The sequence below is a fragment of the Ipomoea nil genome, unplaced genomic scaffold, assembly GCF_001879475.1.
Source record: "Ipomoea nil cultivar Tokyo-kokei standard unplaced genomic scaffold, Asagao_1.1 scaffold3321, whole genome shotgun sequence".
NCBI lineage: Eukaryota > Viridiplantae > Streptophyta > Magnoliopsida > Solanales > Convolvulaceae > Ipomoea > Ipomoea nil.
This window is the reverse complement of record NW_017619749.1, coordinates 4,594,992-4,620,066: the sequence shown is the minus strand read 5'-3', so window position 1 is coordinate 4,620,066 and position 25,075 is coordinate 4,594,992. Positions and strand designations below refer to the sequence as shown.

Below are 25,075 nucleotides of genomic sequence, written 5' to 3'. Positions count from 1 at the left end.
GTTTGAAAGTATGTGAAGTAAGCTGACACTATACAAATAGGCCATCTCCAATATGAGGATTTTGTACAAATTTTAAGAAAAAAATTGATGTGTTGGAGGAAAGAGAAGGACACGGTTATTTTATTATTTAGGAGATTTTGTCAGAATTTTAGGGGGTTGGGGTTTTTTCAATTTTTTATTTTGTTTTTTATTTTTTCTTTTCACATATTTCTCTTTCCTAATCACACCTGAAAAATCTCATCAAAATCCTACCACTATTAAGGATGCCCCATGGATGAAGCCCTAGGAAGGATTTTTTAAAACTCAATCTTGACGTGGCTATTGACAAAGATAATGGAAAAATAGGATTTGTCAATGTGCTCAGGATGAAAATGGGAACTTTATTGCAACCAAATGAATTCAATGGAATTGTGTGTTTTCCCTCGAGGAAGTTGAAGCTACTATCATTAGAGAAGCTTTGAGCTGGATCAAACAACTAAATGTTCTCAATATCCTTGTGAAAATAGACTCTCTTTAGGTCGTCCAAAGCTTTATACTGATTAGAGGAGAGCCTTCATTCCATTTAATTTTTAGAGACATTAAAAACTTATTGAACAAATTTACTCAAGTGTTTTTATCCGGATCATAAAAAGGTTATAGCTAGGCAAACTATTTCTAGCTTGATTGTTCGGAGTGGCATCCTAGCCTTCCCTCTTTCCTTTATAACGTTCTGTCTACAAACTTGATTTAATGGATTGTTTTCTTTCAAAAAAATATTATAAAACAATTAGATAATATTTTTCTCTTTAAAAAGGGAAAAAATAATAATGAAAATAACACTATTGTCTAAAAAAAATGTTAGGTCAAAGTATGGGAATAATTACAAGGGGGCTGACCAACACGACTATGGCAGGAAGTCGCAAGCCTCTATCCCTATCCGCCGCAGGCTATATGGACAAACCGCTAAAAAACGCTTGACATATTCCAAATACATCGTTGTTTTCTTTAAAAAAAGAAAAATCACAACATTGTTTAGAAGTGAGAAAAAGGTTAATAGGACGAAAAATGTTGAAAAGGGTCAATTGTTAAAATAATGGGGCATTAAAAGAAGAAAAAAAGGAGAATTATAAATACACGTATATACCAGGACAAACAGCTAGAAGACAAGACAGGGGTGAGCATCGAAATATCCATTTCCTGCTAGCAAAATACTCACCGTACTTTGAGGAACACTACAGAGGAATGAGGATATATAATCGAAACTTAACCATCGCCACAAACAAACAACTCAAGGTATGGGTGAGAATGGACAACCAAATATCTCAAATCCCTTTCTCTAAATCTTACAGTTTTCCTGTTTTTAATGTACCATACGCGTGCAAATTTAATACACCACTCCATTTGTCTCTTCCTTGCCCACTTTGAAAAATAGTAATATAGTTCCAATTCCAATTGAATTGAATGCATATCACCATAACTTCGTGAGAATGAATCAAATCTAATGTCAGATTTCTCACGGGAAATTCCAAATGCTTTAATTCATCCCTGCCAACATATGCCTCGACAACCATATTATATGAAAATGCAGAGAATACAGACAAAAAAACAAGAAGAATAAAGAAAAAAGACAGGAAGGAAGTTCCATATTGAAGCAAATCCATATATCTTAATGATTCCGGTTGATAAGTGTACAACCTTTGGAGTTTATAAAAAATCATAAGACGATGCCTATCAATTAATGTTGTCACAGAATTAGTATGAAGTTTTGTTCTGAGTTTTGTTGTCTACAATTTTATGTACTAAACTATCATTTAGTAACTGCAAGAAGCTAAGAAGCATGCAAAACACTAGCTATATATATATATATATATATATATATATATATATATATATTCTGTTTGGTTATTTTTTTTGAAATGAAAATATTATTTGTTATAATAATAATAATAATAAAACTAACAAAAAAAAAAAACAAAACAAAAATGTTATCTGAATGTATTTCAGGGAAACTTTTTGAATTAATGGTATGATGATGTGAATTTTGTCATCTTTATGTTCCAGATAAATTATCATTATCGTCATATATATCATATAATATATGTTACTCTAGTAGAAGCTACCTACAACTTGCAAGCTAACTGCAACACCAATAACTCTTCATTTATTTCTGAAAATAAACTTATTAGCTTAAATTGAAATAAAAGTTGCACTACTTTCGGCATGTCATACCATTCTACACATAACTACTGTACTCATTAGATTCCTCGTATGTATACATCTGATTTTTGTTTCTTGTTTTCTAATTTTGGAATCATCAACTGCCTGCATATACATGCATGCATGATTCCTTTGCGTTCCCGTCGCCTGTCGTTCAACTGCTTTACATATCTTTTTGCCATCTCTTTCTCTCTCTCTCTCTATATATATATAGATATATATATACACACACACATACGATGTTATATATATATATGAATCTTGAAAGTTAAGAATGCGAAAATGAAAGAAGTATATTGAAGCTGAAAGAAAGATAAAAGGAAATTAAAGAACTAACAATGAAGTCCATGGCCGCAGGAGATAAACATCAACTTCATTATTGATCATCAGAGGTTGAAGCTTCCACGTATATGCAAGGTATATTTAGTGGATGATAAGGAGAAAAGGTTTGATCGATGATGTTTTTCTGGGTAGTTGTCGATGTAATAGGAGTCCACGTGTGCGTTTTGACACAATGAATTCTTGACGTGTACATGAATTAATTATAGGGAAGATGGATACCGTTTATTCATATATGATGATTTAATTTATTTATTTATGCATGCAGTATATGCAACGTTACTTGCAAGTGTCCAAAATTTCTGGTGGGTATAGATCAAAGCCATAACGAATATATGGACTACAAATTCAAATATGGCGCATGCAGAAAACTGGAATTTTGTTGCACCAAACTTTGCTTTACATACATATCTTTTTTGGCCCTCCTTCAACTTTCCTAACTAACACTATAGGTAAATAAAATTTTATGAAATGCAATAATAAAAATTATTTATAAAAAAAAAAAAAAAAAAAAAAAAAACTAAAACACCCTGCGTATAAAAATAAGCTAAGGATGGTAATTGTTAAATGTCCCAAAATGAGTGGTCAAGTGAGTGAAACATGATTTTTGTATCTGAAGGTTATACATTTGATTCTTGTTGACACCAATTGTTAAAAAGTCGATTATTAATTTAGTATGATATGAATATTTAACATTATATTATTCCATCAGAAACCCTAACCTCAAGACTTGCCACTAATTAGAGACTTGATGATAATTATTATTTTTTATATAAGTTAAAAATAATAATAACCAAAGCTAATATAATTAAAGTTTCACTATGCATATGGGGTTTTGCCATAGAGGCATCCAATAGTAATAGGCTTTCAATTCGATATCTTTGACGGAGTTCTAAAGTAGTTTTGTAACAATCATATGATTACCGGCCTTAAGTTGATAAGGTGATGGACAAATATGTTCTCTTTTTAAAAAGTATGAAAAGCTTTTGCAGTTCTATCTTTCAAAACTACTAATTTGTAACTTCTTTAGGTCTAACAAAAAATTTGAAATTATTTTCTCAGTCGATTCTTAAATCAGTTAAGTGATAAATTGTGGATAAATTAAAGAGTTGAAGCTCCCTGCCTTTTCTAACTCTCCCTCTTATCTAACAAGTCAATGAGCCTCTCCTAATTTATTGTAATCAATTAGTTAACATGTTATTAAATTAATTGTATTTTGAAACATGAAAAAAAAAATTATCAATTCACTAACTAACAAACTATTATCCCGAATTAACAATTATTATAAAGCATACAACAATTCACCACCTCGAAAGAATCACGCACTATATATATATTGGTAAATAAATGAATTACTAAGCTACTTAATTGATAGGAACAAAATCAAGCAACTATATTTGTGCTTTGAGTTAAGCATGCATGGTGACCTTAATTTGTTGGTAAAGGATCAAAGTGAGGTAAACACCTTTAAGTTGTCAATAACTAATTAGCTCAAATTAAAAAGGTTAATTGATCGATACCAATAAACCATTCCAACTATTCCTATGGGTCAAACTTAAATTAATTGTTTGATAGATCAACTTAGTTGGTATGCGGGTCTTTAGCTTTAATTTACTGTCCATTAGGCTTAATTGTCAAACATATTGGGCAAGTTTATATCTAATATAACGACCTAAACTCCTTGTCAGATGATAAGCCATGAATGTATAGTAGTGATGTCATCCTAAATTTACAGAGGATAACGTAAGACACTATCATTTACATATTGCGGCTTCAAAACTCAAAAGGGGGCTTATCACCGTTTTAGCTGCCAACTTTGGAAATTTGAGGCCCTCATTAGTCATTAGCCATTATATATACACACACCCCTGCATGATTTTTGTAGGAAATAAACTCCATTTTCCTCCATCGCCAGTCGCCATCACACTATCATTACATTCCTTTCATTGAAAGCAACCCATCCATCGTGGTTGGTGCATATATATATCCCTATCAACAACACCACATATATCCGCCGTCAATTCAAACTTCAATAAACTATTCCTTAATTTTCCAAGAATTAAGAATCCAAGATGTGGGCGCGGTTCAGAGATTCAAAGACAATCAAAACAGGTTCGACAATATAATATTCTTGTTTCTTGATCTATATATATACAGTAGTTTCTATATATGTCTAAATATAGCATGTTAATATATATGGAGTAATATAATAATGATTTATTTAATTTGTGTTGCAGATGAGAACCAAACTGGAGAGGGTAGAAGCTCCAATGTCAATGAGGAGTATCTCTGTGCGTTCAGAACAAAATCCTATTCTGATTTCTTCTTGAAAGCTCAACAATTAGTTAAAGAGCCATCGTCTTCCTTAAATACCAATCACACGTTCGCTGAGACCCTTCTGGAGCCTGGGCAAGAAACTATAACAGCCATTCTTGATTCCTCAAAATTTCCAGGGAACCATGATCTTAAACCCCTTCTCTCCAAATTCTTCGAAATCAGCGCGGAGGCATCTAAATTCTGCAGCGCCCTTCTGGGAAGCCTCAATCATGTTCAATCTGACTATAAGTTCATCCAACAAGTCCTCGACAAAATCGACGATGACGACTGCGCCGTTTCAGTGAGTGTTATTCTCGACAACCCATTTTCCGATGGGGAGAAACAAAGCTTTACGCGAATCCGCGACGAGTATTCAACCATGTTGGGACGCTTGAAATCCAAGAGGGAAACAGTGGCGAGGAAGATGAGATTTGTCAGATATTTCAACAAGGCGGCCACGGTTCTGGCGGCGCACACGGTGGCGGTTTTGAGCATACCGTTGAAGAAAGTGACGAGGAACATGCGGTTCCTGAAACGTGGGATTATTTTAAGGAAAGTAGGGGAACAAGTTGATGTTGCAGCCAAGGGGACTTATATTGTGAATACAGATTTGGACACGATAAGTAGACTGGTGCGGCGGCTACACGATGAGATCGAACATAACAAGGCAATCATAAAGTTGTGTTTGGATAAAAAGTTTTGTGTTAAAGTAGTATTATTATTGAGGGAGATGAAGAAGAACAGTGTTGGGCTGGGAAAACAAGTGGAGGAACTTCAACAACATGTTTACTTGTGCCTTGTCACTATTAATCGCCTTCGGGCTTTGCTCATCAATCAAATTGCAAAATCTAATTCTTTCAATCTTTAAGAAAAAAATTATGTACATGTATAATATAATATATAATTTTCTTTTAATTTGTTTATATAAGAAATAAAATATTTGATATCGCTAATAATATTGATTTTTTTTTTCTTTTGTATGATATATGTTGCGATAGGATCGGATCAGTTTGTAATTCACCATATTATCTCAACACAATTGATCTTTTATTAAAATCATATTTTTTTACACCATATGGTATAACTTAAGTTAATTTTTCTCTTTGTAGTCCTTTACAAACTAAAGTAATAAGTTGAAATTTACTTGATACAATCTCAAATAGTGACGGGTTTCCCTCAAATTATATTTGTTGTTGAAATTTCATAAAAATTTACTCCGTATGATTTTGAATTGACTATTTTCTGCACCCATAAAAAGGGTGCAGTTTTAATCTTACGTGGTGTAATTTTATTTTTTTTTTAATTTTTGAAATTTAGCTGTTGGCATTGATGGCAAAATATAATATGCAAGCTTTGTAAATTTGATAGTTGCAGACCTTTTTAATTTAAAAATAAATAAATTTAAATATTATAATTAATTAATGCCAAAATGGTGTAAAAAATATAATGCCACATTTGTTCTTTGTCTTTTTTTTTTTTTAAAATTCCTTTTGTATTCTTATTTTATTTTTATAGATTACATATGTTGTTAAATACGTAAACATAAAATTTGAATCATAAAAATAAATTATATCATTTAAAAAAACTTTATCAAGGCAATTAAAACAAGACTAATATTATATATAAATTAATTAAAAATTAAAATACATAATGATCCTCAACTATCAATCAACATGCATAGGCTTAATAATTGATCAATCCAACATAACTAGTTAACATAATATGATACGTACGGAGTATTATTTTTTTGAAACAGTACGCAGTATTACTTAAGTTATATTATTATAGATTATAGAAAAATATCGAGGCCTGCAAAGTGGTTAATGCTAACACATAATTAAGTCGTGTGTGTAATGAACTGAAGGCGCAAAAATAAAAAGTTGTTACATTTATTATAATTTTTCACGTGAAAAAAGTGAAAGTAAAAAATAAATTTTTAAAAAGAAGTGTTCAAGTAAATAGAGTATATAATTAATTTTGTATCCGATGATCGTGAGTTCAATTCTTCCTAATATAATATACATATTTGGTCAAAGGCTTTGTGGTGGAATGACATAACTGTGACCCTTCAAATGAGGGAGACTCAGGTTCGAATCTTAGTTCTTTGTGCTTTGATTAAGAAAGTATGTAATACAATATATTATATATAATAGAGTCAATAGTAAAAAAAAAAAAAAAAATTACATATCTGATTGTATATAGCCATATGGGAGAGCTAATTCACATTTTTGAGAGAGCGCTTGAACCAGTTGTCGAGAAGAAATTATATTATAAACATTATCGGTTCATTAATTGCATTCTTAACATTATGCTCTTGTCAACTAAGATACACCAAGATTTTTAAGGATGAATATTTTTAGACAAACTTTTACATCGAAAATTCATTAAATTACTTTTTCTTTCATATTAATTAAAGGTTGATTTTTTTTTTTTTAATAAAGAAATGTGTTTCAAAATTTTGATTGAAAATTTTTGATCAATATAAAAGAGATTCTTATTCATTTTCGACCCTGTATATGTTTTAAATAATGTATATACGCTTATATATTATTATTTTTATTTTTTTCTCAAGTCTTTTTCAGTCTAAAAAATTAATAATATCCCACTAAAAGGATTCAATCCTGCAACCACTCATCTGGAATAGTATAACAGCAGTGTCATCACACTACATAATAGTTAAATTGACTATTATTTTTAATTATGAAAATGCAAACAATTATAACAATTACTTGTGTATATTTAAGTAAAATATATTTATAAATATTGCTTTATTTTTTAATATTTGTACTTCATTTTTTTTTTCACGTGAGTTTTAAATTTTTAAAATTTCCATCCCTTTTTATCTATCATGTTTTCATTTTTACAATATTCCAAAATACTATATATCCACTTTTTTTTTTGAATGCTACTAGCTCTATTAGATTGTAGTATCTGTTCATATACTTTCTCAAGTACTACTGAAACACAAAGAGCTAATAACGCCTCCACTAAGGCTCAAACTTACAACCTTTCAAATGGAAGTCCAACCCGGGTACCATTAGACCACATAGTCCGGGTATTATTCTACTCTTATTCTAGGGAAAATAACACTTTTTTTTCCTTAGTTATATACTTATAGCACTTTTTCTCCCTGAATTCTTCAAGTGGCTGTTTTTTTTTCCTAAAATGTTAAATGGACATATTCACCCTTAAAATAAATATTTCATTTATTTTTTTTCTCCAACAAATTATGACCACAATTTGGTTCAAACTAAACAAGACACTATAGAAACCAAACCGAAATATTTCGATTACAATTTAGAATCGAAACCCGATATTTAGAGTTTATTAAAATTGCGAACCAAAATAGCCGGTTCATGTTCTGAACTGAAAAAAAAAATACATTTATTATTGAATTTAGACTATTTTAAAATAAAAAATAAAATTTTAAAATAAAGCAGGTTCAAAATCTTGAACCAAATCCGGAAGCGCCGATTCACGGTTCATGATCCAATTTTTTCGATTCATAATTTTAATAAACTGAAATTCAAATATTGGGTTCTAGATCTGAATCATAACCGGAAATTTTTAATTCGATTACTATAGTGTCCGGTTCAGTTCGAATCGAACCGTGGTCATCCCTACATATAAGCAATAATTTGTTGGAGAAGAAAAATAAATAAAATGTTTACTTTAAGGGTAGAAATGTCATTTTAATATATCATGGGAGAAAAATCGTCACTTTTAGAATAATTGAGGGGCTAATGTGCTTACATGAATAATTGAGGGAAAAAAATGGTATAAGTATATAACTTAGGGAGAAAAAGTGTCATTTTTCCTATATTCTATATTGAGATGACATATTCTAATTAATTTAGAAAAAAATCACAATTTTTATTTCTTTTATTTCCCTCTCGCAATAAAATCAGGACACGTATATATTGTGCAAATAGATTTATTAATTTCCTTAATGCTCTCTTTCATTCATTCTTTATTCTCAATTCCTTCACAACTCACTTAAAAAGTCAACCTTGAACATTTATCTAGAAATTTGGTGAACTAATTTTCTAAAACTTTTAATACGGAGTATTAAAGATCAATATTTTGGGGAGAACTCCCTTAAATGGAGTGAAGGTTCTATGACAACGCCAACCAAGAAGACATGAGAATCAAATTTAAAATTTTGTGATTATTAAACTAATACAGTAACTTAATTAAATTTTCTATCATGTATATATATATATATATATATATATATATATATATCTTTTATTAGGCGAAAATTGTGAGATCCAGCAAAAAAAAAGTCAAATAAAGAAGACCAATGTCAAAAGAAAATGTGATATTTTTCTTTATATCATAATTAAAAAATATGCAGAAAGTAAATCAAACAATCAAATCGGGACAAAACAAATATTTGTCTACACTTGATCAAATTTGTATTTCCAGACTAGCTATAAGCCATTAAAACAAGTTTTTCAATGGCCATAAATATTTGTTATTGTATTTGTGCAATTGTGCTGATAATAATAAGCATTTAGTTGTCATGGTGTACCGTGTACGCACAAATAAATGGCTGAAATCTTAATAAATGAAAGAAGACATGAATGCCACCATTGATCAAGGAGTATGCCAGTTAGATCCACAGGTATCAACTGAGCTGCCTCGTATGGACAAGGCCAAATTCACTTAATTTATACTTAGTGATATGTATATATATACTCATATAAACAAAATGGCTGACTCTAATATTTAAATATTTTATATTTGTCATTTTTTTTAAAGAAGTAGATGCTAGATATTGCGTTTTTTTTTTTTTTTTTTTTTCAAAAATAATATATTTGTTTCACTTATTCAAAATTTATATGTTACAAGCAAATCCCTTAAGTCTTAACAATTACATGATTTCAATATAACATGATTACAATTTTACATACACCTTTTGATCTGTATATATATACGTAATAAATTATTAGAAATTAAATATTTAAGGAATTTTTTATTTATTTTTTTTATAATGAAAATCCTTACTTGTACATGTTGATAAAGACGGCAAATTATGCTGTGGAAACGTGCCCACCTTGCAAGGTGGGCACGATTCCATATTCATAATTTTTATACTATAGATTCATAATTATACAGCTATATGTTCATAATTTTCAATGTTCATATTTCCAATTGTTGAATTTTCACAAATCACAGAATTATATGTTCATAATTTGATAACTATAAAGTTTAGAAATTATGAATCAACAGTACAGAAATTATGAATCTACAATACAAATATTATGAATCTGCAGTATATAAATTATGAATTTACTGTATATAAATTATGAATCTACGGTTTAAAAATTATGAATTTAAAGTATAGATTTTATGAATTTACAGTATAAAAATTATAAATTTACAGTATAAAAATTATGAATATGGAATCGTGCACGATTCTACAGCATAACGTTCCGATAAAGACCTCCTTGTTAATATAATGACTTCCTTGTTATTATAATCAAACAATTAATTTCCATCCAATCTCCATAGTCACGTTATTGCACTAAGGGGAAACCGTTCAAGTTGGATCCAACAATTCAAGATAAGAAATTAATTAATAATTAATAATAAATAAAAAGTTTTAGTTGGAGTACGGACTTTGGTGGGTGGGGGGTCCAATCCAGCAAGTCCAAGAGAAAAAAGACCATAATTTCACTAACTTTGAATACAACGAAGGGAAAATAAATTATTTGATTTTTTGGCCACTGGCAATTTGCCAAACACCACCTTTTTATTGAATGTTCATTACCAACTGCCCACCTTTTGTTATTATTTTGTGAGATGCGAATTCAATTTCACTTTTCATCCAAAATTAAATAAATTCCATCATGTACCAACTGCCAACTAAACCGTTTGCCGTAATCACCAAAATACTTTTAAAAAAAATAAAAATACTCCGTATTATGTATCTTAATTATTATTATTATATAAATAATAGCACATGATGATGTTCAACACAAATGCGAAATCCATGCCATTACGTTTTCCATCAGTCAAAGTTTAAATAATAATATTATAATATATATAGTACTACTTACTATTTTCTCGATTTGCAGTTGTGTACCATTAGCATGCAACATGTGTCCCTATGATTATTATTACACCCCCGCATGGGCACCTCGGTTATAGAGGTGAAAGTTAAAAATAGTGACTCGGGATCGAGTCTTACCAGTAACAGTGTCTATCTCAATTGATTTACATCTTAGATGCTCTATCGGGTTGGGGTTTAACCTTTTGAAAAAAAAATTATTATTACACTATTTTCAAAAAATGTAAATTATCTTAAATAATAATATAACCTATTTTTGTAGGTAAGCTAGTTTGTGATAAAATTTGAAAACAAAATCATTCAAGACTTGCAACATTGTTTTAAGTGTTTTTACTTTTTATCACCTCCAATTTTAGTATGTTTAGTTTGTTGTTGTGTTATTCTTTGTGTGTACTACCATATTTGTTGAGTCATTGAGTCACTGTGATACTCTGATTCTTCATTTGGATGCCCCAAATATTAAGTACTATAATCTCCCCCCTCTTCCCAAAAAAAAAATTTAACTTTAATTTATACGTACTTCTTAGCCTATTATATTTTTTATTGAATTAAGTTTCTCAATTTATGTTATTGTAATATTATATTTTGAGAAGGGTAACACACAAGTTATAGCACAATTTTTATATTAAAATTTGTAATGTATTTTATTTAATTAATATGTATTAATAAATACATACTACAAATTCTTACCAACACTTACTTGATTGAGCTCATTGCATAATTTATTTATACTGTGATTTGTCTTTTTTATATAATTTGTTAACTATTATATAAAAATAAAATTTATTATTACACACTATCAAATAGTAATTACGAATTTCTTTCGTCATACAAAAGGTACGGAGGACAAAGAATTGCGAAAATGATTAATGATATATGATACGGAGTAATATAAAATTCTATGTACTTTTTTTTATTATTATTTAAAGAATGTTAAAAATGAAGGGGAAAAAGAAATCAGAGAATTGCCACTGTTGTGAGCTGTCACTTGTGTAGTCAAGAAACTTAACGACGCTGCTTTCTTTGAATAAATATCATCGGAATCAATCAATCATGTTGTTCATTCTACTTTCATGGGTTGCTGAATTTATGACTCACTTCCCCCACAAATACTGCAGCTTCATGTGCCACGCCAACTTCCCAAGCTTCCCTCCAACGAGGTCTTTCTTTTAGGGCTTTTTACAAACACACAAACGCCAAGTGTTCTCTTCTGGGACTTGGGTTGTATTTTCGTATAAAAATTAGTTTTTCTTGAGTGCATTTATTGAATGTGTCACTGATTAGCATTTGGTGTGTATGGAGTGCATTTATTGCGTTCTAGGAGTTCGTGAAGATTTCCGTATTTGAAGTGTGTTTTAGATAATCTGATTGGGTTCGTTTGTGTTTGCAGAGGTGATGGAGCAGTCTATTAGCGTGTTTTGCTGATTGATTGGTGGGTAAAGTACTAAAGTTCGAGTCTTTTCGAATTTTCTTCACGTTTTGGCGTTTCAGAATTTGCTGTAACAAACGGTCTAAGCACGAATTACTGGTAGTTTTCTGTGTTTCTGTTCTGATATATATAGATATATTCATGTGCAGAGTTGTTTTTTGGTGGGATTTGGAGTTTTAGTTCATCTGAGTTTTCAGGTTGGGTTGGATTTAATTCTTGATTAAATTTCACAGCTTGGCTGCTAGGAGGTTGTTAGTAAAGGGTTTTGACTTTTGAGTTTCTGCTGTGGTGAGTTTTGATTGTTCCATGGTTCATTAGATTAACTATGCATAGTAACAGTAACGGTAGAATGTCAATAAATTTAAAAGAAGATGGTGTTGAGACCGATAAGGTGAAGAAGATCAACGGTCAGATTCATGTAGCTGACATATTGGTTCAAGATGAAGAAGATAAGTTATTTGGTAAATGTATCAATGGGGTGGATGAGCAAAGTCCACTAAATTGGGTTAGTAAATCTGCTGATGAACAGTTTGACGACAGTTTTTGGGATGAATTTGATGATAAAACAAGTTCGTTGGACACTAAGTCTTCTGATGAGCAGTCTGATGCATGCTCCTCCACTCCTGAAGCACATTATGATAGAGCAAATTCATTGCCATTTTCATCGAGTATAAATATTTTCCCATCACCAGATTTGAGTTTGAGCACACCACCTCAAGCCGGAGGAGGTTTGCACATCACATGTTTTCTTTAATCCTTGCATATTTTTGTTTGCCTGATGCCATTATGATGATTTGAATTTTGAAAGCTTAGAAACAAGCTCGAAACATGCTTATATGCTCTAATGCTCTTACCTCAAAGTTAACTACCTACTATCACACAATGCTTTATTGCTTTATGTTGTATGTTAGACTCAAGGTTACTAACTTCTCACAGTAGTCAGAGACTTGCTTTATATATGTATAAAATATTGACAAAAAAAAACATTAGGCTTTAGATGGGAGTTTTACTTATATATACCTGTGAATCTGAAACATTTTGGAATTTAGTGATTGGTAAAATCAATATATTTTGCAGTTTGACTATCAAAACTAATTTTATGGAAAAAATCACAGAATATAATCATATATTTTTTCATCATAAAATTAAAATTTCAATGTCAATACTGCTATGACTCAGTGTTTTGATTACATTGAAAGTGGTTTTTGTGGATGGACTGTTTATTTGTAAATTTATCTAAAAAAGTCTCTGCTTCCACCTCCACAAATTATTATTATTTTTTAAAATGTAAAATGTCCTAAAACTTCAATTTCCATGCTTTTTGATATCTTTAATTACCTGATTCATTATGTACACAGTACATTTCCTAAGATGTAATTGATGAATTGCAAGTAAAAGTGTTGTAGTAGATAGCTTATGAATTATCACATAATTAACTTGAACAGTAAACTAAATTACAGAAGGGTTTTGATATTTTGAAATGTACAATTTTTGTTATATTTTATACATGGAAAAGGTAGTACTAGAAAAACAGTTAGTTCTTTGGTTGACCAACCAGTATGAACTACTACAATGTGTAGTATGTGGTAAGTGACAACTTAAGAGGCAGGGGCTAAAATTCAAGCTCATCCAAAGGAGAAGAAGTTCTTTGTTAACTTTATGCTTCCATGCTAGTGCTAGAAATAGAGCCTAAGTGCAAACTTGCTTTGCTGCTGTCCACAAAAATTGTAACCTTACTCTAGACAAATGCAGGTGCCTGGAATTTTTTCCTTTAATAATGTTTCTAAAAGGAATGCCCTATCTATTCTTTGTCTCATCTCTTCACTATTTGGTCTTGGAGTTTTATTGGAGTAGAACTCTCTGCTGGCATTTTAAAGGATCTCTTAGTCTTTGCATTCTATTACTAAAAGGTTTCATCATTCACGATTTCTGTCGTAATCTTGAGTTTTCTTTTTCCCTTGAAGGTTTGCGACATTGTGTCACAGCGCCTGTGTCCAGAAATAGAAGTTTCATCCTTGACGAAGAGGAAATTGAATTTTCAAGATCTATGTTTGAGAAAAGGAACAAACCAAGGCATGATCTAAGATTGGATAGACTTTCTGAGCATGATAAGGTATAATTGCATTCCTAATGTGCTGTCATTAGGCAATTGAAAGCAGTTCAAATATTCTTTCCAAATGTGCAAATTTGAAACTTTGATGCAGCTGAATAATCACTAGTCATTTGATAGCTCTCAGAGTGCGCTCCTATAACAAAGTACCTTTTGATGTTTGATAGTGATACTTCCATCTGAAATATAGTTATCCATTTTGTATTATCTTCTTAGGAACATAGAATTTCTCACTCTCACTATGTCTCTCTTTGAAATGATGTTTAGGTCCATCACTTAATTGGTGTTTAGTTAATTTGTCTCATCTTTTCCATTTTTCAGCAAAAGCTCATTGTAGAGTTAGTAAGGATCCAGAATGATGGGACAGTGGAGGTTGATCTAACTAAAAATGCACCTGTAGCTTCTGAGTTGTTGGAGCTTCAAACAGTTGAAGACTCACTTCCAAATGTTGATCGTATTGTCACTGACTTTAATAAGTCAGTTCCTAAACTGCAAATTGCCATGCTTGTAGTGGGAACAAGAGGAGATGTTCAACCATTCCTAGCTATGGCCAAGAAACTTCAGGCATGTTTTTTTTTTTTTTTTTTTTCTTTTCTCTCCATCCACAGAAAAACTGTCAGGTAGGAAAACACATGGATTTAGGCAAAAACATTTAAATGCATGATTTATTTCTTTCAATCTTGCTGATTTCCAAAAAAATATTAAATGCATAATTTGTTTCTTCCAATTTAAAAGGTATTTGGTGATGTAACTATTATTATTGATTTATTTTACATTACAATATTTTGATATCCAAAATAATGAGTATGGCAGTTTTTCACAGACAATGAGAGTACTCTTTTACTATGATTTGATGATAGTCTATTATATTTCTTAAGATTGTTTGTCCCATGTTGGGTCATCTGCACTCCTTGCTTTCATTTTTATTTACGTCCTCTGATGTTTGTTAACAGGAGTTTGGTCATCGTGTTAGGCTTGCAACTCATATCAACTTCCGCGATTTTGTGAAATCAGCAGGCGTAGAATTCTATCCTTTGGGTGGTGACCCCCGGGTTTTATCAGAATGTAAGAGCTCCTTGACATGCATGTATTTTATTTTATGTTTGTGTTTAAGTTAGTGTCTAAAGTGGTTGTGATCCTTATTTCAATTACCCAATTTATTATTTGTCAGTTCTGTTGTAAATCATGAAAATGCAACTATTGTATTTTGTAGTTGAGATTTTAATTTTAAAACAGACAAAGGTGCAACCTGGAAAGTCCCTCGCCAAAATTTTTGGCCACTGCCTACAACCTTCTCTTTTTATTACTTATACTTAACTATTAGTTCAAGTTCCTTGCTCGTTTTAATCTAAATACAGAAATACAGATACATTCTGCTTGCGACTGATTCTGGTCTTCAATGAAATTGTAGATATGGCCAGGAACAAAGGTCTCGTTCCATCAGCACCTGGAGAGATTTCAGTTCAAAGAAAACAGTTAAAGGCCATTATCCAGTCACTTCTTCCAGCTTGTACAGAACCAGATATAGAAACGGGACAGCCTTTCAGGGTTCAAGCAATTATTGCAAATCCTCCTGCATATGGTACTAACTCTTGCTCACTTTAGTTGCTCAGCTTCTTTAGATTCTAGTTGATTTTTATCTTTAAATATTCACTGCTATGCTCTGGAATCTTTGGTGTACTTACTAATAAATCACTATTTGACATCTATGATGTGCTAGGGCTTTTGATACAGGGAAACTGTGAGTGGTTTTTTCTTGTAATGGATTGAGTAATGATAGTATGCCTAATAAGTTGAGTGTAACCATTTTTCTGCAGGGGTACTTCTCTAGCACAAGTCCTTTGTATCAGAATCCTTCCCAGAAACTCTTTGAAAAGAGTTAACTTTTACTTTTAAGTATTTCTTTAGAATGTATTGGAAGTTGTTCTAGATGAAAAACTGCACTATCTCCTGTTAATATTTTGGATTAGAAGTTCTTCCATGAGATACATAATGTAGTAGGAAGGGTGGTGGTTAAAATGGATGAAGCACTTCTAACACTTCATTAGAAATTCTTGCACATGATTTAATTTAAATGTGCTTGTTAGGCAGATTTGTGACAAGATTTAGCACCGAAGGTGAGTGGTAATATAAACCAATGTTTGTAATTCTCACATGAATATACTTAAGTTACATTACTCCTTAGAAAGATGTACTTGTTTTTTTTTTTTTGTTATTAATTAGCTCTTGTCAGAACTTTCTTCGTTCATAAGCATTCTTGAGCATATTACATGGCTGTGAAGAGTTCAATCTTGACCTCATGCCATATTCTTGACTTTTCACGCTGTGCCGTAGATACATTAAAAAAGTCATGTTTTTGTTCTGTAGTTCAATGCCTGCAAATGTTGGCTCATTATGTTTTCTTGTCATAATTTGACAGGACACGCACATGTTGCTGAAGCTCTTGAAGTACCTATCCACATCTTCTTCACTATGCCCTGGACGTGAGTTTTCTGTTTCTTTCTTTATTTCTAGATCTGTGTTGCATATATAAAAGACCTACCAGCCAATTTCATGGATTTTCCAACAAACCATTTTAAAGTTTATGTCTACACCAAGTTGTGGCTTAATAGTATTCAGCATTTAATTATTTATCATGTGGGTCATTTCATTTATTTTCTCTGCCTTGAACTTAAAACTTTTTAAGATGATGCCTTACATGTTTCTTTAATAGGCAGGCCAACATCTGAATTTCCTCATCCATTGGCTCGTGTACCTCAGAGTGCTGGATACTGGGTAAAATTCCAGTCTTTTGTTTAAAAAAAAAATGTTTGAGTTCTATAAATTCTGCTATTTGTTGTCTAACATTTCACTGCTTAATCCAGCTTTCTTATATACTAGTGGACTTGCTGATATGGTGGGGTATAAGAAGTTACATCAATGACTTCCGGAAAAAGAAGCTGAATCTTCCTCCAATTGCGTATTTCAGTACATACCATGGATCAATATCTCACCTACCTACTGGCTATATATGGAGCCCACATGTTGTGCCAAAGCCACGAGGTATGCATGATCCTGTAGGTGCTGAACAGTTATTACTTTTAGGCATTAATTGACGATTGTTTGCATTTCTTTTTTTTCCCCCATTCTATTTAACAACATAATCAGACCATATGATATTATGATGTAATTTATGGAAAAATGTGCAGATTGGGGCCCTCTCGTTGATGTTGTTGGTTATTGTTTTTTAAACCTTGGATCAAATTACCAGCCTCCTGATGCATTTGCTCAGTGGATCCAAAGTGGACCAAAGCCTATTTATATAGGTTTTGGAAGCATGGTATGTGGTTTTTTATTCTTTAGGTTTCAGTTACTGGTCTAAATATACTTTTTTGTTCAATTTGCATCGTTTTTCTTCATCTTGTTTGGGCTTAGTTGGGTGTGATGTTAACTATGGTTTGCACAAAGCTGATAACTGTTTATTGTTTTAAGCCTCTTGGAGATTCCAAGAAAACTACAGAAATAATTTTGGAAGCACTTAAAAGTACTGGACAAAGAGGAATTATTGACCGTGGTTGGGGAGGTCTTGGTAATTGTAAGTTCTCTCTGTGCTTTTCTTTTAAAGCTTTTTGCGTTCTCGTCTGTACACTCTTATTTAGTTGAGAAGTGATATTTTTGTCGTGTAGGCCCCGGTATTCCTGAAACTGTTTACCTTATTTCGGATTGCCCTCACGATTGGCTCTTTCCTCAATGCTCAGCTGTGGTGAGTTCATCTTTTTCACCTTAATTTCCCAGCCTTATCATATTGTCATGCTTTTGTTTTCTTTCTTTTCTGTGCGGTCGAGTATATTCGGGGAATAGATTCTATGATGACAGAAATTTAATGTTTTAATATTCTTGTTACTTGCTAACAGATTCATCATGGTGGTGCTGGAACCACAGCTACGGGATTACGAGCTGGTGTAATGTTCTCTTTTCTTTTAAATAATAATAAAGAAACAAAATTTGAATGCCATTAATGAATTTATCCAACGCTAAATGCAGTGCCCAACGACTATAGTACCATTCTTCGGTGATCAATATTTCTGGGGGGACAGAGTTCATGAAAAAGGGCTAGGACCACCTCCAATTCCGATATCACAGCTCAGCATTGAAAACCTTTCCGACGCCATAAAGTTTATGCTACAGCCAGAGGTAACTTCGTTTGCGGTTTTCTATGCTGAGTCGATTTCTTGTCCATCTCAGTGTCTTGACATTGTCTCGTTTCGAAATGAAATTGGTCCGTCCAGGTGAAATCCCAAGCAATGGAACTAGCAACATTCATAGAAAACGAAGACGGAGTTACAGGTGCAGTCGATGCCTTTCACCGCCATTTGCCTCCAGAACTACCGCTGCCAACTTCAACTTCTGAGGAAGACGATGATGATCGGCCGCCTTTTTTGCAGTGGCTGTTTATACGGATCGGAAAGATATGCTCTCTGCCTTGTGAATCGCAAGTCTTAGGTACAAGGAACACACCATAGCATTTTGTGTAGGTTTTTATATTTTATTTATTAATTTATTTATTGTTTGCCTGTGTTTTTAGTATAGCATTCGTTTTATATCCATAATAATAATGATATTAGTTCGTGTTCATATGGGGCTTGTAATTGAGTATATATAGTCCATCACACCATGCACGCAGGAAAGAAGAAAATAGAGCCATTTCTCGTATGTGTTTTGATACTCCAATATTGTCTAAACGCTACATATCGTGTAATGGACAAGTGATTATATTGAGAATGTATGTAAACGGTTTGGCTTGAAGTACAATATTTTTGGTCACTTTTTTATTGGGTAACGAGAGAAACCTGTATTACTACACGAATATGTACACTGGGTAAATTCTACCTTGTAACTCTAGTTGTCAAAGGACCACAAAAAGGTAAATCAGTCTGAGTTGTCCATAACTATTTAGTTCAAACCAAGGCTCAAACCAGCCTATTGAATTATAATAAATACTATATATTTTTTATATTCATTAATTATTATAATCGACCAAATTTATAATATCATATATAGAGTTATTATGTTTTTTTGAGACAAATTTATAGAAATGATTTGAAGAAGGTAGCAGAATTATTATTATTATTATTATTTGAAAGCAAGCATAATTATTACGGAGTATTTAGTATAAGAAAAAAGTTGAAGTAAAAATATCTGCAGTGAATGCGTGCACAGGAGATTTGGCGGTTCTTATCCACTAGATTTCCAAACCAGTCAACCTCATCGACGGCAAATAACTCCTTGAGTCTTGACTTGTCCTGTCCAAATTTCCATATTTGCTAAGCCATATCAGAACTTGCCTTCAACTTCACTCGATTCTCATCACTTCTCCGCTCCGCAGAAATGGCGATTTCTATAGCGGCCGCCACTGTATGCTCTTTGACTACCAAGCACCAGTACTCGGCGTCGCCTTTTGCTCCTTCATCCTCAACTATGCTTTCGCATTTGTCTTCCTTGCAATTCCCCAGAGAGCTTCGTTCTCTGCGAATGCAAATTCACGGGTCGAAATCTCAGTCCCGGCGAAGAGCTTTTCCTCTGGTACGTTATTCCTACCTAAAACTTCAATTTCTTTCTTGAAAATTCCTTGCATTTGGGTTTATTTTTACTGGCTGTTATGTTTAGTGCTGCGCTTCAACTTTCAGCGTACTTTCTGAGCTCATTGTTGTGAAGTGAAGTTGAAAGGCGAGTAGTTGGTGGAAGTTTTAGTATAGTTTGCTTGATAAATTACTGAAATTATTAGGATTACCGCTTCTACCATTCAATATCCCAAGAATTTTGTGTGTATTATATTTCAATTTAAGGAATGCAGTGTTACTATCTTTACTTCCATAAATCCGTCCATTATGCTCTGTGGCTGTCAATGCTTAGGGTTAGATAAATAAGTCACGGTAGAAAGAACATACTCGGTATCTTTTTAGAGGAGAGGAAGATGAACTATATTCTTTCCAGTTATTGGAGAAAGCCATCAAGTATTTGTCTATTTGTGGCACTGGGAGATGGACTATAGCCTATAGGTCTATAGTATGATAAGGAGGCCAAAAAGGGTACAAATGTTAGGGGGGAAGGTGATGTGGTTTTCGAGAAATAACACGAGATAAATGTACTTTATAGGTATCCTGTTATCAATAATAGATTTTAAGCAACTATGGAGTAGTAGTCTCTCTTTGAAGGGTGTGAGTTATAGAGATCCATCTAATTAGTGATCAATAGATTTAAGCTTTAACTAGTATCCTACCTTAAAGATAAGAATAATTGATGTTGCATTCGGGAATGTAAAGATGTCAGAGATTAGGCTATAAGTTACAATGTGGTCATCAATATTTTAGAACATCAATTATAGTCACTATTGTTTTGCTTGGTTGCAAAATCGTCACTGTTCAAATGTTCAGCTTTGAACCTGGCAATCTTAGGCAACATTGGCATTGCAACTGATAGGGAGAGGGGCAGTTTTGAACGTTCTAGTTTGGATTTTATCTTTGATATGACCAAAGTACCCTTAGTTGGAGCTCTGAATGGCAGAAATTGTTAGAATTGTGACTGGCAATTGGGGAGGTAATGAGTTTGAAACGGAGACAACTTAAATTGTTGTTTTTTGTTCGGAAACATTGATGACCAAGTTGTAACTTAGCCCAAACTATGATGACTTAAAAATATTTACATCATTACATGATTGGGGAAGTTTGCTTGGTGAAGAAAATAATGGTTAATACAACCTCTTAACGTGTACTATTAACCATTGTCTTTAGTTGTTGGACGGACTATAATGTATTTTCACTTTTGCAAACTAATTAAGAAGTCCAAAGCATAGGCACAAATGCCGTAGCTTACATGTATGCATTTATCAATTCTCTTCTGGCATCCAAAATTATCTGGAGACATTTTAATATATTTTGCTGTAAGGATTTTTCTTAAAAACAATATGTTTCTTTTCCCTCAAGTCTTCAACTGCTTTACCCTCTTCCTCTGCCATATTTTGTTTAAAAAATGACTTTTTGAGACATTGCTGTTATTGATTAATTTGAAAATTTGTCAATTAGGTTGAAGCAAAGAAGCAATCATTTTCTTCCTTGGATGATTTGCTGGCAAATTATGATAAACCAATTCTTGTTGATTTCTATGCCACCTGGTAAGCACTATTGACACTACTTTGGTACTATTGTGCAAATTTCTTGCTGATGTACACTGAAGTCATGAACATGTCAGTCCTTAGGATCCCTTATTCATTCCTAAGAAGAATTAAAACAGGCTTTGAAGGACTGGGAAGCATTTCTATGCTACCTGAGTGGTCGGGATTTGAAAAGAGGGGCTTACTAGCACTTAAAGCGTACCTTTTAGTGTGTGTTGTATGCCTTTTTTTACGAAGCACCTTAAACAGTTAAACCTTCACTTTGAAGTTGGTTATGCATGCTACCGTTTCATTGGTTGGTTATGTATTAGTTTGTTACTTTCTTGAGAGTATGATAGAATTCCAGAAGTATATTGCATGGAATATCTACAGCCAATTTCATTCTGCATTAATCTGACATCTGCAGGTGTGGTCCTTGCCAGTTCATGGTGCCTGTTCTAAATGAAGTAAGTGATTCTATGAAGGATAAAATTCAAGTGGTCAAAATTGACACTGAGAAGTATCCAAGCATTGCGGATAAGTATCAAATACAGGCACTGCCAACATTCATTCTCTTCAAGGATGGAAAACCATGTGATCGCTTTGTAAGTAACCACATCTGATCTTATTATCATTCATGCATGCTATACTTTGTGTTTGTTATATCACTTTCATATTTGGTCACTTTGATGACTAAATTGCTGTTTACCTTGCTGATCAATGCAGCAGGAAGTAGAAACCCAATAAAATTGTTGATGCTTTTAAGCATAAATCTGTTTTCTTTCAATCTCTTAAACATAATCTAACCTGGGCCTGCCCTTGGTTAATTATTTCAGGAGGGTGCATTAGCTGCTAAGCAATTGATTGAGCGTATTGAGTCTGCCCTCAGAAGCTAAGCACTAGTCTTTTTTTTTTTTTTTTTTTTTTAATTAATTCAGTTTTAGGATTATTCATGTAATATGTTTTAGTTCCTTCTATATTTTCTTTCCTAATATAATTATATTTTTACTTTGAGATTTAACTAAAATCACTGCCTACATTTAGGATGCAATTGGAAGTTGGAACGGAACTACTTTGTATTAAAATATCTGTAATCAAATTGAAATTTAATTTATGTAGTTTTTTTTTTTAATTAATTGATGTTTAATGTAAATATAGGCTTTATTATTAATTTTTGACAATAATAATAATGATGTAGGAGTCAGGTAGTAACTAGCCAGTTTTACTTGGGTTGGGTAATCTCTAGACTAGGGATGAAATTTCAACGTAATTAATAAATTAAGTTTGAGTTGTTTTTTATTTATAATAATGGGACCAAAGTAAACATCTAATCCATATCACAAGATAAGCTCCTGGATTCACGTTTTCAAACCTACTAAAATAATTATAATGTAATGAACAGTTGATTGTTGGATGAGTGATATTAAATGATAATAGTGATGTAATTATGTTGCCTCTAAACAAATGGTAGTCCTTTTCACACCTAATAGTTTGGGAAGTTGTCACCATTATTCATCCGATCACCTATAAATAGTAGGCTAGAAAACCATCTAAAATGCACCATCATCACAATCACCTTCTTCATATATACTCCGGTAGCATTTGATTAGTTCCAGCATGGCTGAGGAGAAACACCACCACCACCTCTTCCACCACAAGAAGGAGGAAGACGGCCCGGTGGACTACAAGAAAGAAGAGAAACACCACAAACACCTCGAGCACATCGGCGAGCTCGGCGTTGCTGCAGCCGGAGCCTATGCTTTGGTCAGTCATTCATTTCTACTTTATTAATGTACAAAATTAATTATAAATAACTATCGGTAGATCTAATGCTTCATTAAAAATGAAGCATATGGTGTTTTAATTTTAATTTTAATTTTTTTGAACAAACACAACTTCCATTAATTAAAATCGGCAGCAAGTACAGAAAGAAGGGATGAAGGAGGCATAATCCTCCACTCCTTACGATCGGCTAAGAACAAAGCTTCCCGTGCTAACACGTGGACTACCTTGTTCGCGAAGCGTTTAGCGAACATAAAGTTAATGTGAAGGAGATCACTAGCTAGGTACCTAATGTCTTGAAGAATAAGATCAAGAGGAAATATATGGTGTTTTAATTTTAAGCGCCATATTTGGTAAATTGCTGAACAATCAAAATTTTGGCAGATCATCAGTCATTTTTGAAGTTTTGATTTAATCAAAATGTCAATATGAGTGTTTGGTAACTCAGTGCTTTGGAGAAAGATTTTTTTTTTTTTTTTTTTTTTTTTAAAACACACCCCACTTATTTCTAATCAACTGAATTAAAAATCTTATGGGACCTTAATTAATCAATATTTGATTTAATTGTATATACGATATGATGTGATGTTAATTATATATGTATGTATAATTGTGAAAGTGCAGCATGAGAAGCATGAAGCAAAGAAAGACACAGAGCATGGACAGAGGCACAAGATAGAGGAAGAGGTTGCAGCAGCCGTGGCAGTGGGAGCAGGTGGATTTGCATTCCATGAGCATCATGAGAAGAAAGAAGCCAAGAAGGAAGAAAAAGAGCACGACGGAAAGCACCACCACCATTTCTAATTAATAATTTACTAATTATTTGCTGAATATTGCTAAATAATGCCATCATATCATATCATATCATATTATATATATGGGCTACTATCTTGTTTGCAATAATATGTGTGTCAGTGTGAGTGAACTTATGTATAATCAATAGAGTGGTGTTTATTTACTTGAATTACATATAATGTTTTAATATATTCTCTGCTCTAATAGTTTATAAGTATGATGTTGAACGACGATGTAATGTTTTAAGTTGAGATATATATATATGTTATGATGTTGAACGATGTAAGTATGATTTAGTTGTTGCGTTATCAAGCATAAATGTCTTTATTATATATTTAATTCCTCTTTGTTTGACCTTAAGAAAAAAAAAAAAAAGAAAAAAAAAGAGGATCTTGAATAGTTATTCATCCTGTTTTATCCTGTGACTAGGGACAGGACGGATCCAGAAAATTTTGCGAGTAGGGACAAAAGATGAAAAAGAGAAAAAAGAAAAAAGAGAGAGTTCGAAAAATAAAAATTAAACACTTAGAAGCATAACAATAAGTATAGTTAGATATAAGCGAAAAATCAAAACACATCAAAACTTTATGGAAAAAAAATATTCATAACAAAATATGAAACGTAATTAATTTGATAAAATGGTTCGAATATAAAACACTATATAAATTATACAGCTCACTATTAATATAAAAGAAGGCTAAAAATGTAGGGAAACAATGGGGTTTGACCTCTTGACCATTCTTAGGTTAAAGACATAACTTAATTACCATCTTAGCTCACATTTTATTTATTTATATTTATATATTTTATTTATATATCTAAACATGTACTATACATATGCACACACATCTACTATATTTAGGGATAAGTGGAGGAATGGGGATAGCTGTCCTTACTGCCTCA

The 25,075-nt window shown here is 32.3% G+C and overlaps 4 protein-coding genes across 9 annotated transcripts; all 4 read left to right on the top strand.

Annotated features, from left to right (window-relative positions):
* The first annotated feature begins 4,607 nt into the window (after positions 1–4,607).
* Positions 4,608–5,719, top strand: LOC109169824 (UPF0496 protein At1g20180-like). The gene is made up of 2 exons (XM_019318714.1): positions 4,608–4,647; positions 4,773–5,719. Exons 1-2 carry the CDS (start codon positions 4,608–4,610, stop codon positions 5,717–5,719), a joined length of 987 nt encoding a protein of 328 aa, XP_019174259.1.
* Positions 5,720–11,927: 6,208 nt separating this feature from the next.
* LOC109170571 (sterol 3-beta-glucosyltransferase UGT80B1) lies at positions 11,928–19,257 on the top strand. 6 transcript variants are annotated; one of them, XM_019319739.1, is made up of 16 exons: positions 11,928–12,087; positions 12,318–12,455; positions 12,590–13,084; positions 14,321–14,469; positions 14,788–15,030; positions 15,420–15,531; positions 15,878–16,048; positions 16,886–16,949; positions 17,184–17,241; positions 17,331–17,508; positions 17,655–17,785; positions 17,938–18,040; positions 18,132–18,208; positions 18,360–18,407; positions 18,490–18,639; positions 18,735–19,257. In XM_019319739.1, the coding sequence occupies exons 3-16, from the start codon at positions 12,682–12,684 to the stop codon at positions 18,966–18,968; spliced, it is 2,121 nt and encodes a 706-aa protein (XP_019175284.1). In that variant the 5' UTR covers positions 11,928–12,087; positions 12,318–12,455; positions 12,590–12,681; the 3' UTR covers positions 18,969–19,257. The 6 variants fall into 6 exon arrangements, with proteins under 6 accessions (XP_019175284.1, XP_019175282.1, XP_019175283.1 ...); XM_019319737.1 differs by having other exon boundaries at positions 12,318–13,084; XM_019319738.1 differs by having other exon boundaries at positions 11,928–12,148; positions 12,318–13,084.
* A 491-nt stretch (positions 19,258–19,748) lies between these two features.
* LOC109170003 (thioredoxin Y1, chloroplastic-like) lies at positions 19,749–22,731 on the top strand. Its single transcript, XM_019318918.1, has 4 exons — positions 19,749–20,028; positions 21,528–21,616; positions 22,023–22,200; positions 22,432–22,731. Exons 1-4 carry the CDS (start codon positions 19,834–19,836, stop codon positions 22,489–22,491), a joined length of 522 nt encoding a protein of 173 aa, XP_019174463.1. The 5' UTR covers positions 19,749–19,833; the 3' UTR covers positions 22,492–22,731.
* Positions 22,732–23,133: 402 nt separating this feature from the next.
* LOC109170004 (abscisic stress-ripening protein 2-like) lies at positions 23,134–24,458 on the top strand. Its single transcript, XM_019318919.1, has 2 exons — positions 23,134–23,359; positions 24,002–24,458. The coding sequence occupies exons 1-2, from the start codon at positions 23,213–23,215 to the stop codon at positions 24,179–24,181; spliced, it is 327 nt and encodes a 108-aa protein (XP_019174464.1). The 5' UTR covers positions 23,134–23,212; the 3' UTR covers positions 24,182–24,458.
* Positions 24,459–25,075: the final 617 nt, after the last annotated feature.

Coding starts and splice junctions, on each gene's coding strand:
- LOC109169824 (XM_019318714.1), top strand. CDS start 4,608: ATGTGGGCGCGGTTCAGAGATTCAAAGACAATCAAAACAG. Junction 4,648..4,772: donor TTCAAAGACAATCAAAACAG/GTTCGACAATAT, acceptor TTTGTGTTGCAG/ATGAGAACCAAACTGGAGAG.
- LOC109170571 (XM_019319739.1), top strand. CDS start 12,682: ATGCATAGTAACAGTAACGGTAGAATGTCAATAAATTTAAAAGAAGAT. Junction 15,532..15,877: donor CCCCCGGGTTTTATCAGAAT/GTAAGAGCTCCT, acceptor ATGAAATTGTAG/ATATGGCCAGGAACAAAGGT. Junction 17,242..17,330: donor CTCAGAGTGCTGGATACTGG/GTAAAATTCCAG, acceptor TGCTTAATCCAG/CTTTCTTATATACTAGTGGA.
- LOC109170003 (XM_019318918.1), top strand. CDS start 19,834: ATGGCGATTTCTATAGCGGCCGCCACTGTATGCTCTTTGACTACCAAG. Junction 21,617..22,022: donor GTTGATTTCTATGCCACCTG/GTAAGCACTATT, acceptor TGACATCTGCAG/GTGTGGTCCTTGCCAGTTCA. Junction 22,201..22,431: donor GAAAACCATGTGATCGCTTT/GTAAGTAACCAC, acceptor TAATTATTTCAG/GAGGGTGCATTAGCTGCTAA.
- LOC109170004 (XM_019318919.1), top strand. CDS start 23,213: ATGGCTGAGGAGAAACACCACCACCACCTCTTCCACCACAAGAAGGAG. Junction 23,360..24,001: donor CAGCCGGAGCCTATGCTTTG/GTCAGTCATTCA, acceptor GTGAAAGTGCAG/CATGAGAAGCATGAAGCAAA.